The sequence below is a fragment of the Vidua macroura genome, chromosome 2, assembly GCF_024509145.1.
Source record: "Vidua macroura isolate BioBank_ID:100142 chromosome 2, ASM2450914v1, whole genome shotgun sequence".
Classification (NCBI taxonomy): Eukaryota; Metazoa; Chordata; class Aves; order Passeriformes; family Viduidae; genus Vidua; species Vidua macroura.
The window spans coordinates 87,586,426-87,603,167 of record NC_071572.1 but is presented as its reverse complement, the minus strand read 5'-3'; the positions used below and the strand labels follow the sequence as shown (position 1 = coordinate 87,603,167).

Below are 16,742 nucleotides of genomic sequence, written 5' to 3'. Positions count from 1 at the left end.
TACCTCAACTTATGATGGACTGAAACTGGAGTTCCAAGAAGAAAATATTTAACTTTCCACAAAAAGAAATAAAAATGTGTTTATAGGTGAAACATAGGTGAATATAAATAATCAGTAGAAGGGACTGCACTCATTAAAAAAATCGTAAGACAGGTGTAGTAAGAAACCTTTTAGTGGACAGTATCCATTAAAAATGAGGTACCATTCAGCTGAAACCTTCTAGAGTTCAAGAGGCAGATACTTTAATGTGTGCTTTATTTCATCATAACACACATATCTCACACAGGATGCACAGGGCTGTTTTTATTTCTCCAGTGTCTACAGAAGAAATCTAGAAAACTGGCTTAAACTGAACTCCTTGATCAGTTTCATGACGTGAAGGTCCAGTCACTGTGTTTAAGTGAAATCTATATCTTATAAATCATCTTTCCCCAGCTAATAGAACAGATTTGCAAGTTCTTCTATGGGGATATTTGTTGCAATAAAAAAGTTATTTCACTTGAGACACTGTCTTTGAATGGATGTTGTCTATAGTTTTCAAATGACATTGAAAAATTTGTTAATGGTTTACTGAGTTCAGTTTGGCCAAATTGAAAACAGTGAAGGTGCATGTGAGTACCTAACATAGAACTCCTTTCAATTAGGCAATTAGAAAAAGTTTTCTTTGCATCTTCCTGACTTATAAAAATCCCTTAATCTCCACATTTCAGCTAAATAATGAGCTAATTTTCAAGGAAGGGTTACTGGCTCATAGCATTTATTCAGAGCAGTGTTTAAACACTAAACTCACTTTGGTCAGCTGAGTTTAACTTTAATCTGCTGGAGACATGAAATAAAACAGGAAGGACTGTTTATTATGTACTGCCTGTGATGTCCAAGCTCCCTGCTTTCCAGCTGGCAAATGATGAGGATTACATACCAACCACACTAATCCAGGAAAGCAAATGACAATGAAGTCATCAATAGAGACAGCACAGGCATATGAATGGCTATTTAGGCTATTTCCTAATGCTCCAACCACATCCCCTCGAGTTAAATTTTCTCTTTATTATCCATCTGAAAGTCAGCAAATTAAAAAAATGCATTTCCTGCCCACCACCCAAGTCCCTAAAGCAAAATGCACGCAGCCAAATCCATAAGCAGAAACAAAACCTGCAAGACTCCACTTTACCATCACAGGCTTTCAATGCTGCACATCAGTATTGTAGCTTCAGATGAATCAATAGTGCAATGCTGCTTTAATTATCACTTGCTTCAGTATCCCCCAGGGCATCTCTTTTGCATCTCTTTTTTTTTTTTTTTTTTTTTTTTTTTTTTTTTTTTTTTTTTTTTTTTTTTTTGACAGGATCAATAAGCTTTCCACAGATTAAAAAAACTGAAAACTCCAACAAATGGTCTTTTGGGGGTAAAAATGTAGCTGAAGTATTTCAGGAATTACAAAACTATACTGCATAGAATTGCAAAGTCACATTATTTCACATTTCCAAGCATCTTATAAGAGTGGTTGGGAAGGATAGCTGCTCTAATGGACGCGCCAACTTACTCTGAAGAACTCTTTGGTTGACCCTGAGTCCAGTGTCCCGTAAGCAATTTCAGTTTGTTTGGCAAGGTCTTCTGCACTCTCTATGGGTGAGACCATTCGCTCAACAGTCAAGAAAGCAGCGAGGTTAGCAGTGTAGGATGAAATAATGATGAGCGTGAAGAACCACCAGACACCTCCGACAATGCGACCTGAGAGGGATCTAAACATGAATAAGATAATGCACATTTTCCTGTCTCTTGATCCATAAAGAGTGAGAGAGAGAGAGTGAAGGCACCATTATTGCTGAATATTTGTCATTAAGCAACAATCAGTGTGAGGGAGATAATTTGCATTTTAAATATTAATAGATGCTTCTACTCTAGAAACTTAATGTCTACACTGTTGTCCACTATACCATTGTGTATCACACATACACAGAAGTTTTAAACTTGAACAGTCCTCTTGAATAGTAATGTCAGTGTTCCATTATTTCAGGCTTAAAAATAGGAAAAATGTGTCTAAAGATACTGGGTAGGTAATCTCTTTTTGGAGACAAAAGTAAAGCATGGTAGCTGAAAATCAGTAGCTTTCTTGGTTTCCTCTTTAAAAAAAATGCAAAAGGCTTTGCATATGGATTATGTTGGCTCTAGGATTAACATGTTCCTGTCACCCAAACCTCTCAAAAATTCCACAAGCTACTGCAGTCATTCATTGAACATCCACATTTTTCTTTTTTAAGAAGCAAGAATTTTGTGATAGAAGAGACATTTCTGTTAAGTAAAAAATTGTATTTTCTTTTTCAATACCTGCAATTTGATGAGAAGGTTGTTGAGGAGCAAGGCACATCCACTCTTAATCAGTACCAGTTTTATTGCTAACTTCAATAATAGAAAGATTAGGCCAATGCTGAACACTCATAATTTCACTGCAAATGGCTAAAACGAAGCCTTTAAGTTTGAAAGATTGGGTCATAATATTTAATTAAAAAGTTTTAGTTACTGCCCACTAAAGTTCCAGAACTTCATAAAATGTTGAGAAATTCAGGACTGCATGCATTAGACTAATCATGTACTAGATGATCATATATTATAGGACAAATCATGTATTATAGGACCAAAGAGGTAGTAGATCTGAGGCATGTGCTCTGTAAGGCACACCCAAGCAACACGGTGTAGTTTCTCAGAAACAGACAGTCAAATATTGTCTCTCACAGACAGCAATATTTGTGAAGCAGCACTGTAGAACTTGAAACAGAAGTGGGACATTCCTTGATGCAAGGCACATATTCAGTACAACTGTGTGTATTCCATGGTTTTAACACAATGGAACTAATCTAGCAACAACACAGTTCTTCAGAAGTCAACCCAGTGGAATTTTCCCTGTGTGAACCTGCTGTTTCTGAGAGCAGTTTGGGGTTTATGCACATTGACATTGGTAAAATAATAGTAATGACTGAAATTCAAAGCAGTTTAACTGTTGCTCTTATCATGGCTATTAAAAAAGAAAAAGAAAAAAAAAAGGAAAAAGGTTGAAGAATGAACTTCAAAACACTGCCAGGAAAATTAATGAAAGAAGACTTTATGCTTCAGTGTTGAAGATAAAATGCAAATGTAAAAAGATTTGACACAAACCTTGGGGAAATATCACATCCTTGTTGCATAAAGGCACCCAGGGAAAACCAGAGGCTGTTGAATATGCCAAACTCATTGGGAGGCTGGTCACTGGGTCCTTCTTTCCCATCCTCTGGTTCTTCTGTGTGCCATTCATATGGACTAAACCTGCTAACTAGGAACAGGACCACACTGACACCAATGTAGGCAAAGACTATGCACATCCAGATCTCATACGCCAAAGGGTCCAAGAAGGAAAACACTCCTGGTTTAGATTTCTGGGGCTTTTTGATCATAATGGATATCCCCAAACTCATAAAAGGCTTAGAAAAATCAATGACCTCTTCTCGTACCAAAGTGATGGTCAGAGGCGCAACAGCAATCTCTGCTTTCTATAAAGAAAAAAAGAAATATAGATGTATAGATTAATTGATGTGTGCTTATACACTTAGTAAAGCAGCTAATTCCAAAGGTATGTTATTAACATCAGGACACTGTGGCTTAAATGCTCTTGGCAGCATTTTTCTCTTCCTTTCTATCACAGTCTGCATTTACTCAATATGCTTCAGTAAAACATACACATTACAGGTTTTTATTTTACAGAATTATACAAATATTTAATTTTTCTGCTAAGGAGAAGACTCTTAAATCTTATAGAGGTGAGCAGCAGTATAGGAAGATCATTTTAGGCATTAATTTAGATTTAAATAAAGTAATTCAAGAAAGAGTGGAAAATGAGAATGACCCTATTGTCACTGAATGTATAGAGACTTTTTAATTGTTAAATTTGGTAAGACATAATAATATTTTGAGGTAAAGCAGTTCATAGAACTCAAGAAAGCTCCAAATGCCATGAGGCTGCAAAAGTGATTAACTGTTGCTGTGATTCCACCAAACTGCACAGAGTTGTCTCAAGGGAAATATAGTTCAATGAGACTGAATCAGGCTTTAAACAGCAAAAAAATGGCAAGTATACAGGAAATAGGTGTGCAAAATCATGTGATAAAAGGATAAAATGTGTGCTGAATCCATTCCCACTAGTGTCAGGAATATTTTTTAAATATATTTCTAATATGTTTTTTGGATGACGATGCCAATCTTGAATGAATCATTATTGATGGAGATGATTATGGCTGCTAACAATGATGTCTGTATGCACTATAAAATATTGGAGCTAAGCTAATGGATCGTTTTTCTCCTTAGGGATGCTACACTACATTAAGGTTTGTTCCTTGCCTAACTTTGCCTTTTACACTAAAGCTGTCATTACAGCAGTGCTTCAGATGGAAATTGTATGGGGACCTGGGTCAAAGGAGGCACTTCTGAGAGGGGAACAGATGCAAGAGCTGCTGAAAAGAAACCTGTGTCCTGTTCATCATCATAGTGCTGTGTCTAGGTACAGTCACAGAGCAGAGTCCATGCTCTGTGACCAATGTGGACTTAACAGTGGAGTAACAGTCTTCTGCGAACAGTTTTTTGTTTCAATGAGGTTAAAACATGCTGAAAAATAAAGATGTGCTCAAATAGTTTAATCCAGTGTTATGTATAGCTCATGTGCCAAAGAAAATGTTGAAATGGAGCTTTTTTGTCATCTTACAACTTTGAAACAGGTAAATGCATTTAAAATAATTTGTGGTTTTTATTTTATGTGCTAATTCATATGGAGTTGTATATGTTTTATGGAATTTAATTTTCAACCAATATTGTGTAGTTGAAAATTAAACCTATTTTGGCAGCTTTGCAGTTGTAAATAATTCAAAAGAACTGACTCATTCCAGTGCAATGGCCCAAAAACGCACATTTGTATTAAGATGGCTGTATATTAATCATCAGATTACATTCTGAAATTATTGTGATGCAAACACTTACCAAAATTTCATATAAAGATATTATATTTTAAGCAATGCATCTGAAATCATAATTTGGCAAAAGTATCAGAAATTACCTCTGGTGCTAATGTCTCAGGTAAATGTTACGATAACACTGCTAATTCTCTGAATTTTAATTTACATTTTGTTATACAAAGCATTTTAAAAAAATTTGGCTTCTTAATCCCTTTTGATTACCTAAGTCAGGCTGAAAACAGCTATTATATGAGAAGGGTAACATGTCTAAAACATATTTTTAAGTAGTCTGAAAATGATAAACTAAACTTAGTTTCTGTAGTCTAAAGACTGTAGGATGGTTTGAGCTACCGGCTTTTCTACATAGTTTTTTTTTTTATCTCACTCATAAATAGCTTTTCTCCAGTAGAATGGTTTCATTCTTTAGAGTCAACATATTTTGTATTTCTAAATTTTGATTACTGAGAATGCCTAATGTGGAGTCCTTTAATTAAGCAAAAGATTCATGGCAACTGTGATTTTTTCCTGCCAATCTTCTCTGTGTTTGTCACATAGTGGTATCTTCATTAACACAGTATAAACGACAGACCTGGTCACTAGTCTTCAAAGGTGTTGGCTAACAGTTTTTTTTTGTGTCTGCAGATTTCTGTTGGGGTTAAAACACAGATCCTTGGGGGCTGTTTGTTTTCACAGTGTGAACTGGAAGAGTGGCGTCACCATTTCATGTGAGTTGAGGAGATTTTAAATACCTACTTAGCACATTGCATATTATATGTGAAATGCTGGAGAGGATTTATCTTACCAAATTTAAATGTTCAAACAGGGTATGCAGAACTTGAACAACATCAGAACTGCTGCCTGCAGTACTTGAAGGAGTTAAAGAGGAGAAATAGCAACTTAACCCATTTTTTACAATAGTGATCTAGTATCAGATAATTCATAATTTAGATAAATCAATTTCGTGCCAACAAATCTAAAGGGAAAATATATAGCTAGGTCATAATTGAATGCCAAAAAATTGGAGAAACTACAGCCCCCCAGATTGATCATAATATTATTTTTGTAAGACTATTGTGTGCCATGTAAAGCCTACATAAACTCTTAATTGCAAAAGCTAAATAGTGAAAATAGCTGTGCATGATAATTATCAGCGTTTGTGCTTTGCCCAGTTAATGTACACCATATAATTAAGGATTAAAATGATTAACAATATGGTGCAAAAACAATTAATGATTTTGTTGCCATTGAAATCTGTTTTGACAAAGACTAATGATACTTCACAGTTAAACCAACTGCATCAGTAACAGCATTTCAATCAAGGCTCCACCATTACCAAGTACAGATGCATTCTGGATCCTTCCAATATTATAGAAGGAGACAAGATTGATTCTGATGGAGAGAGACATTTTCTTTTCCAGAATATATAATTATTATAATGTTGTGAATAAAATTTATGCTCGGTACAAGTATTGTGAAGGTAGTAAAGCTATCTGAGAAAAATCATGCAGAAACAGATTTTAACCTCAGAAGCTCATGGCTTCTGAGATTTCAAACAGAAATGGGTTGTGACCTTTTGTGTTAAGCAGTGAAAGAAAGGCATTCTGTGTTTGGAGAATGAATATTTAATTGGAGCTGACTGGTAGTGAATTTGGAAACACCTGTTATATGTGCTTAGTGGCATTTCATCCCCAGCCAGCATTTCTGTGATATCTAGTGAGCTAGATATCAAGGCAAATAGAATCCACCTGGACCACTACATGCATGTGGGTACATCAGGGACAAATGACCAAGATTTCCTCATAGTTTATAATAATGTGCTAAAAACAAAACAGGAAAATAAACAACCATCCCCACCATTACTTTCTCTACAATCTTAGCAAATGCTATACCCCACAGCATTTTATATGATGTTTCCTCTGGGATGTGATGGAATAATCAACCACAGAGTTTAGGAAATGACTAAGCTGTTCTGTGCAGCACCTGAGTGTCCAGGTACCAGAACAACCTCTGGTGTATACAGGTCTTAAAGGAACATGGGATAAAATTTTCACATGTCCACTGTCAGTAATAAGGATAGGGCTAAGGGGCTTTGGAGTATGATGGTAAGAGCAAGAGAGCAGAGGAACCTTTTGAGTTGTACAGAAAGGGTCCAATCTCACTGGCCAGAGCAAAACTGTCTGTTAATCCATTAACATGGTTGGAAATTAAATGCTGTAAAATGTTTCCCAAACAGATCATCTAGTCAATTTTTTTTTAATTCAATTGCAAATTCTCTCCCAGTCCTGGCTGCAAATAAAAAGCCTTGCTTGAAACACAGCCAACTACTCAGACTACTTGTGTTTATGATTAGGGGATCTATCAGAGAAGATGAACATACTCTTCTTCTAGCAGAGCTTTGCAGCAAAGTCTCTGGCTGACTGATTTTTCTGTTTTCTCCTAGGCCTGGGAACCTGATGCTCTGTAAATTGTCTGGCAAGGACTCAAGGAATTTGCAGGGAGGATGCTCTTGATGGATTCCCTGTGGAAATCTTTAGCAGAAAACTTTGCAAGTAACAGAAAGAACAATTTCCTTTAAAGCTACACCTGTAGAAGTACATTAAGCATTCTTGGGGTAGCTCTTGGCCTTAAGGCCCAGTGGCACCGGACAGGCCGTGTTGCTGCTGTCAAAGTCACCCAACCTCCAAACCTGCATGGCCGCATTCAAGCTGCTTATAGGGAAAGGTCTCTGCTCAATCCCAGGGTCCAGCCGGGCTCAGGAATTGTTTTGGACAGTAATTATGGGCCAAAAATGAACTGGAGACTATTCTTGCAATTTAGCAGATTAATCAGGCGAATTCTGACATTTCCTGGTGCCACTCATACACCAGGATTGATACAGCCTCAAGGAGCCTTATGACAGTGGAGCAAATGTCCTGGGCAGCAGCTGACTCCAGTAAAAAAGCAGCTCCAAGAGCTTTGCTGCAGCTCATTCCCAGGACCCAGTCCCAGAATTGCAAAGAGACTGCAGCCATCCAGATAGCTGGAAAGAGCCTCCTCCTCACTCTTTTCCATTACAAAAAAATGAAGTGTTGGCTTTGTATTCTGGGCTGGCCTTCTTCATGCGGTTAATTTGCAAGAGATTCCTCATGCCTGTGCACTTTACTGCTTTCAGCTCTGTTAAAAGCTATTGGTGTTGACACATCTGTGTGAACTTCCTTACAACACTTTTTATTTCAGTCTAGTCCTAGGGCGTTGGTGAGGTAAATTTTTTAAGATAAAAGAAGGAAAAAAAATGAAAGTGTAATATCAAGTTTCCTCTATAATTTTCAACTAGATGATAGGCCACTGAAACTGTGTGTCTGAGCAAAAGAGTTTTCTCATAAATAGTAACTTTTCTTGGATAATTAAAAAACATTCTCATATAAAACAGTGCTTGGCCATTGATGCCCATGGGTTTGCTACTGCAATTAAAAGCCAGAGAAGGAGTAACCGCCCTACTTGATGAAATGAGTTTGAAAAATCTTTATCTTTTGCTCCCCTAAGAGTTGAGCTGCTTTCAACTTCTACTTCAACTTTCTGCTTCTTACTGAAGTAGATATACATGCTTGGTGACATTCAGTGTTTCTATTTTTTAAAGGCAAAATTGAGGTTGCCTCCTTCATGAACTTCAAAGAATATGGAGAGTTTTGTGAACCTGATATAACCTTTCCATTCCAATGGGGAGGGGAGATCACTGAAATTCTGGGGCAACATTTCCCACACTCCTACAGCACAGAGACTGTTTAATTCTGCAGAGTCCCTTGAACTGATACTAATGGAGAATTTATCAGCTATGCTAAACTGACAGAAGGGAACTGAAATGGAGCTGCTACAAAAGCCACGAGGCCTTTGCAACATATGGCCCAAACTGTCAATGGAATTGTGAAAAATGCGACTGGGGATGGATCAAATGGTATGCAGGAATTTTTTTATGGGGAGGTTGAGGCATGTTATGAGTTCATGGGTGGGAATATTTACACTTGAGTAGTTTGAGGATTTTTTTTTAATTCTATCACTGAAATGAAAAGTTTCTCTAAGAATTCTGAACTGTTCTCAGTGCAGATACAAGCAACTGTAGTCATCAGCAAAGTCAGCTCTGAGTTTTGTTACTTTTGGTAACACCTGATATTGAAAATATTTATTTAGGTTTGTTGGAACTATTTTCTTTAAATATTGGAACTTTATGTGTCAACAGAATTGCTAACTATTTTGGTATTCTGAAGAATCATTCTCCAGAGCACTCTATAACATAATGTTTACAGTTGTTAAACATACCAGGTTTGCTCTTAAATTTTATTATTGATGGTCATCTTAAAAGTCTGTCTTCATTGTGAATTGCTCAGTTATGTACTTGTCTGTATTGGTTTATTACCTATGTTTAGTATATATGATGGTGGATTTTTCACATCTCAAACTAGACCAAAAATCCCATTTTTTTAAAAAAAAGATCTGTCCACCATTCTATGAAAATGAATTAATGAGTGATATTCTTCCCGACCAAGTTTTACAATGTGTCAAGAATAGATGGTCTCTAACATTAACGAATTTTTAAGGGATATACAAACTATGGATGTTCTAATGTATAAAGGTACTAGTTAAATAAATAGTAGAACTTGCATGAAACTATTAAATTTTATCTTGAAAATAAGTGAAAACTCACAGACCTGAAACAAAATTCTGTTTCTTTTCTGTGACCCCAAGATTAAATAAAATGCACATATACTTCCTATTTTATGACTTATACTATGATAAATTAAATCCTGCTTCAAAAATTGGTATGCTTACCCCATAAACAAGTTCTCCCACCATCCCATTCCAGATTTTTGTCTCTGGATCCCTTGCTCCATATTTTCCATCAGGAACGATGGCAATTTTGTACTTGATACCAATATGTTTTGCAATTTCTGATGCCAGATCTACACAGTATCCTTCAAACTTGTCATTCCCTTCAAACGTATCATGGTTTTTCTTGAACATAACATATGGGGCTTCCTATAATGAAAGAAGTAGAACTGTAAAGGAGAAGTGTACCGAATATAGTCTGAAAAAATACAAACATGTCATGAGCTGACTGAACAACACACAATTTATAAAAAGTTCATGGATAGTATTAGCATGTTAGCATGTTTAAATTAAAATGTATGAACAGAAATCCTTCTGGCAAGTTATACTCTTCACACTAATTTGGGTTATACATTTCACAAGAATTATCGACCTTACTTTGTTTTAAATGAAAGACCTTAGTGCAGTATATGCTAAATTTAAATCATGAATAGAGGTTGAGCCTATACAGTGCAACAGTGTAATATCATACATAATAATGTACCATATCATATCATATCATAATAATGGCTGTGAGATCATAAAGGTACAATGTAGACTTCTGACTTCACTGAGTAAGCATATCCTCTAACACAGTGTGGTTTCTACCTATGTAATTTCAGATGCAGAGCCTGAGTGACTTCATTTCTTGACGTTTAGAATGTATAGATCCTAAGAGGCTGCATACATTTTAGTGAGAATACAGAAATACACTCCCAAGGAAATATTCATCTTGCCTTTAAAATAAACAGTGCAGATTCTGCAAGGTTGTTTAGGATGAACTTAAGTGATATGCATGGACAAGAATGGTATTAAGTTGACATTGATTTTACATGTTGTATGAAAAAGAAGTACCAAATATTTTAGGACAGTGAGAGCCATTGCGAACGAGTAAAGCCTGTCTTGAAAAGTGGATCTTGCATTCCCCATATAAACCATACTATCACAATAGTGAACATTATGCAACTGGGAAATCAAGGTAATTTTTCTTTTTAGCTCTATGTGAATTCAGACTTTAGAAATTATTAAGTAAAAGTATACTTTCTGATGGTATTTTAAATTACTTCACATTATTCACATTCAGAGCCAGTTCCAGATGCAATATTTGTCTAATATAAAGGGTAATTTAGGTCACCCTTTGTTTGAATTCACATCACAAAATACTGGCAACTTAAGTTTTCTCTGTGCTCCCTGGAAAATGTTGGTCTTTTGACACTAACCTTGGTAATATTCTGCCCCATTCCCATCTTTCCTATAATTAACACAAGAAAAAAAAAAAAATTAAACATGTAGTGCAGCAATGTCTGCTTCACTGAAACTACAAGAACATCATCTGTAAGCAACAATTTTGTAACCTCTATTAGGTGTCTAACAAGGGAGGATAGGTGGTATTACATGAGTGCAGTGCAATGAGTGCCTTTGCCTGTACAGATTTTGCATCTTCAAAGGAAAACTGCTGAGTCTTACCAGCAGCCTGCATTTTTTCTTGTATTCCTATCGCTACTTAAATCACCTTGATCTCAACCACTGGTCTTCTAGAGGGAGAGAGGGAGAAAAGCAGGGAGATCTTGATCTCTGCAGTAGTTCTTGATTTTCGGAAGTATTTTGGCCATGTGTATAAAATGTTCCTCCCTCACACAGGCTTTATGTTTACATGAGAGGAAGACCCAAAATCTGTGCCTTTCTACATATGTTATTGCACAGAAAAAGATTTAAAATAAGGAGAGGTGAAAAATACTCTGTCCTATCTGTGATTTAGCCAACTGCTTGCTAGAGGGGCAACCAAGTCTGTCCACTGTCCTACATTTGTGAACTCTCCTTACAAGCTTCAGCTACATTGCTTGCTGCACCTCAAAAGCAATTTTGCTTTCCAAAGACCAGTGTTAGTGATTTCTAGCTCTTCTGATTCAGCCATAAATATCCAGCCAAAGGCATGCAACTAGAATCACACCAGGAGATAATTCTGGTGATGGACTTGAAGAAGACAGGCACAGTGCATGCCAGATCAGTTTGCTTCTTCTTCCAAAACCCAGACACTGTGCTTCTGCCTGCACCTCACCACTGGCAGGGTTGCTGCAAAAAAAAGCATTTTAACTGTTTCTGCACAGCAAAGCCAAGTGACAGATGCCTCAGAACTTCAGCCCTCCTACCCAGGAGTTCTGTGAAGGAACACTGAGAAGGGAAGTGTGGGGGCCCAATACTGTCCTTGGTAGGCACAAGCAGAGGCCATCCCATGCAGTCGAGTGACCACCAAGATCTAACAGGGATCTGTTTGGTACCTGGAGGAACTGCATTGGTTCTCTTCCCCATCCACCTCCCTTTCTTACACTGATCTCACTGATTCAGAGCAAAATACAGCAGGGAGAATTTTTCATAATGCAATTATCTTATAGAGTAAGGTAGCATGCCTTGCTGTGACTGCTTTCAAAGAAGCAGCGACTGAGTATGATCTGCCAGTGTGGAATGGTACAGTTAAGGATAACAGCAACACCTACTACCATTTGCTTACTGTGTTGATCTTTCCCTCCTAACCTATTTTATATAGCTTTAATTGTTGTGCCTACTTTACCTGCCAAGTAATCAGATATCTATTTTCAAGATAGAATTTGATGGGGGAATGCAGGTGGGACTGCATGTGAGTTTCTGATAAAGACTGTTTAAAAAAAAAAAGAAATCAAATAGTAGTCTTAGTTTTAAATCCTGTCCATTTCAGACTTTGAGGATGTCTCAAACTGATGAGGTGTTCAGTTGTTATAATAAAAAGATACTGAAAGGCAAGTTTTATTGGTTTGCTAACAAGTAACTTACACAAGGTCACACTGTGAAGTCATGAAATATCTGAATTGATCAATAGCATGTACTTAGCCATATCTTGATGCTCTCTTCGATCTATGGCACTGAAAAAGACCTTTTTATTTTGTATAATCCATTGCAATAGCGTTTTCAAAGTTAGTAGTAATGTTGGTGTAATTATGGTAGTCTAAAAATGCAAGAGCTGCAAGTCGTCTGTGGAGAGGTATTATCTTCTATTAAATCAGCTGAAATAGCTGAAAACATAGGCCTACTTTTTCATTGTTTCCAGTTTTAGCATCTTGTCCAATAGAAGGATTATCTCTGCCCACCATCTTTGTGCTTACTATATTTTTGGACCATGAGCTTTTAACCTACTGATGCAAAACACACGTCTGACTTACTGCCGAATGAGGTTTAACATTGCAATATTTGCAAGATTTCAGCCGCTTGAGAATATTTTATGGAGTAGCTAATCAAGAAAAAGTCCACATTGAAATGACCAATGACTAGCACGGAACAGATATTTGAAATGGTGCAAGCTTTACTCATATAATTCACAATTTCATAACAATACTTAACATTTGCAAATACAAGTTGATGTCTGCAACAATTACCTTTATAGATGTAAACAAATCATTCCACCACATTGCCACAAATTCATGTGTACAATTAAATGCTCACAACTGATGATTCATACTATAAGGGAAGTCGGACAAAGTAACTAACCAAAATAACAAACAGATTTAAACTGGGTTCTCCTATTCCAAAGTGGATTTCAATATAATCACCATTGCAAAAATAATTTGTAAAAGTGACAAATATCTGTGCAAGGAAATTTCTAATTTTTAGAACAGGTGTGGGACACATTATCACACTTTATTCTGAAAGAAACTTCTGTAAATGTCAATGGAAGTGACTTTTTTTTAATTTTTCTTTTTTTTTTTTTTTTTTTTTTTTTCTGAATAAAGTGTCCAGGATTCGGTTTGAAGTCTTTATTATTTTCATGCAACAAACTTTATTTTTTTCTCCAGTCTACTGAAGAATTTAATTAATAAAGTTTCTAATGAAAAAATATCTTTCTATTATGTGAAAAAAAGGCTATAATTAGAATTTCTGAGGTAAGACTCTATCAAGAGTATATCAGTCAAAACAGTGATGGTGATTCTCAGTCACCTAATGAAAGTTGCCTATCATCTTAGATGCCCTAAGGTGACCTGCTTGACCCCAAGGTACTGCTCTGCAGGTGCTTTGTGCTTGCCCTTTACAGATAGGTCTGATAACCTCAGTATAAGGCATCCACCTATAGGCCATTGAATCAATTTCTAAGTCTTTGTGGAATTACAATCTTGGGGCAAAACTTACCCCACATGCCTGGAAAAGTACATACACCAGCTAAAACATCCAGAGGGAGAGGTCACATATACAGCATGAGACAGGCAAGGGTCACCCTGCCGGTGTAAGAAATGGGGGACAGACTGTATATCCTAGAGCATCTTGAATGTCACTGAATGCAACTGAATCAATACCCTTTGTAAAGTCATCCACATCTAGGTGACTTGCTTGTGAACTGGATCCTGCCCTTGAAACTTAATCTGCCAACACTACGGATATCTCATTAAGATATTGAACTGTAAGCCACAATGCAGATGCAGCTTATCATCAAGCTTTGGTTTTAAAGGAATTTTGTGATTTTTAAGTTTTGCAGTCTTAGAGTTAAGTACAGAGTTGGCTCTATCATGAAATGTATTGGAGAGTTTGGATTAGTCTTCCAAGCCTACTTCCCTAAATTCTACCTCAGCAACTTGGGACCATATTTCTGAACCTGCAAAATTAGAGATGATTGTTCTCCCTAGCTAGATAAGTCCCTTGCTTTATCTTAGTGTTAAAGCAGGGCTGCAAAGAGCATCCCTTCTCCAGTCATGCAATGAGCCTACTGTGCATTTGGAGGTGTTACCATCCCATTCCAAAGGGAATGCTTCTGCACAGGTAGGAAATCTGTCCTTTCCAGAGACCAGGAGGCTGTGCATCTCATGAAGTGCAGAGTAGGAACTATAATGGCAGTTGGTAAAGAACATCAGCTTCTGTCTCCTCTCTCTGGGCTGCTACTGCACCACATAGCGAACTGGGGATAGGCTGAGAGCCTAAACCAAATATGTAAAATAACTTCTACGTGCTCTCACTATGTTACAAATGAAGGAAACATTTTGCCAAGTAGAAAACACTCTACTAAGTTCTTTGGGTGCAGAGCTGATTCATTATAATGCAGTTTCTATGCAACAGGCATACAGCCACACTACAGCAAAGACTACAGCATAGACACATAAAAGCTGAAGAAACAGAGGACAAATCAACTTGTGCTATTTGGCTTTAGGCAAAAAGTAAAGCGAGCCATGCTGAAAACCTATAAGCTTTTCCTATGCTGCCATGACATCTGTCTTTGAAGACTGAAAAGTCTGACAGCACTGCTTGCAGAAGCTTTTCAGTTTAATGTTGGAAAATATGCATGCAACCAAAATTAAATGTGTCATCTACAATGGTTCAACTTCCCTTCAACATAAAGAGGGCAATGAAGAGGTGCAAAAATCTCTGTGGCATTTGCAACATAACAAAGAAGAGAAAAATAACAGGACTCTGAAAGTTATTCTAGTTAAATATTTCTTTTCTTTGTGTGTGTGATCATATGCTTGCAGATGCTAAATACATTGTCCTAGCAGGCCAATATTAAGAATCATGGTTCTATTCTGCCTTCAGCATCATGTGTGCAGCTCCCAGAGGAGTACATGGGAGATGGGTATGATAAGGCAGAATTCACCATGTATTCTTATTCAAACCAAATTCCAATATATTTCTCTTGCACTGTGATTTTGAAACATGGAAAGGGGACAGTTTTGGTCAAGAAGCTGTGCTGCTTTCAATTAATTGCATTTATCCAAAAATTACATGCTGCATAAACACAGGGCATGATTTGGAATATTAATTCAGCTTTTTGGTTTTGCAAATGATCCCACCAGTCCCTTCAATACAAGGGCTGGAAAAGTTCTTTTGAAGATAACATTTATTATGCACATCAAAATGCTTTAATGCAAACAGGACAGGCAAGATAACACATTTTAAAAGCTTTCTTGTTTTCCTTTTTTTTTTTTTCCTTTCTGGTGAACAGAAACCTTTTCTATTACTTTTCATTATTATATTTTACTCGCTTCTCCTAAGCTTGGAGCTATTTATGGAAATTACAGTATTCATGTGTGAGAGCTTCAGTCAAAGGTATCAGGATTGGTTTGAGAGGAAAATTTCGACTGAAAGCTTGTAATTCACATCGTTCTCTTCTCAGCTTGGCAAAGTTGAAGGTTAACATCATCTGTTCTAGACATTTCAGATTAGCCACAGAACTTTTCTTGGTGGTTCATTGCCTGGTCATCCAGTCAGAGGAACAGTAATCCATATGGAAAAATTAGCTCAATGTTACTAGACTGGTGGTTAATACTTGAGCCTTAGTTAGGAATGTTCGCAGCATCTTGGGACTCTTTTCTTCCTTGATCAATTTCTTAAAATAGGATTCTTCATCAGAGGCTGAAAAGAGGAGGACTGTACTGAAGTATATTTTTTCCATCACCGAGTCTTTTTTTTTTTTTTTTTAAGGATAAAGATACATATATTTAAAATTTCCCATGCAAAAATAAAATTAAAAGTCACACAATTTGGTTAGGAGTTATATTCTGAATTCCTGTATAGTAGTTTGGTTGTTTTGTGTCCTGGAATGATAACCTTCAACAGGAGATTTATTAAGACATAATTAATGCAAAATGCTGATACACACTGCTGAAAATCTGGTGATTAACTGTATTTTTAGTTAGAAAATGTCTTGATGCTTTCCTTTGGATTACTTTAAGCTCTGTATTGAGTTAGAAAAATTATCTCTTTATAACACCTACAGAATATTCCTTCCCATTTGAGACACAGTTTATTGGGTTAACATGTCTTGTTTAAATGAAGCAGGTTAAAAGGGCAGTGAACTGAGACGTAAAATCTTAAAAGCGGTCACGTAAAGGTCACCCTTTGCCAGTTGGCTTTGATAAACATCAGCTTTAAAGGGCATGTCTGACTTCAGAGGAAAAAAAATGTTAAATATTTTGT

The 16,742-nt window shown here is 36.6% G+C and overlaps 1 protein-coding gene across 5 annotated transcripts in view; it reads right to left on the bottom strand.

The window, feature by feature from the left end:
• Positions 1 to 16,742, bottom strand: part of GRIA4 (glutamate ionotropic receptor AMPA type subunit 4) — a 211,437-nt gene that overhangs the window by 45,627 nt on the left and 149,068 nt on the right. For 4 of the 5 annotated variants that reach the window (XM_053969887.1, XM_053969883.1, XM_053969884.1 and 1 more), the window contains exons 10-12: positions 9,780 to 9,986; positions 3,154 to 3,524; positions 1,544 to 1,742 (exon numbers count right to left, since the gene is read on the bottom strand). In XM_053969887.1, the coding sequence (XP_053825862.1) occupies positions 1,544 to 1,742; positions 3,154 to 3,524; positions 9,780 to 9,986 (777 nt within the window). Of the gene's footprint in view, positions 1 to 1,543; positions 1,743 to 3,153; positions 3,525 to 9,779; positions 9,987 to 13,129; positions 16,179 to 16,742 lie in introns of those variants that run through there. The other variant, XM_053969888.1, reaches the window with a different exon arrangement.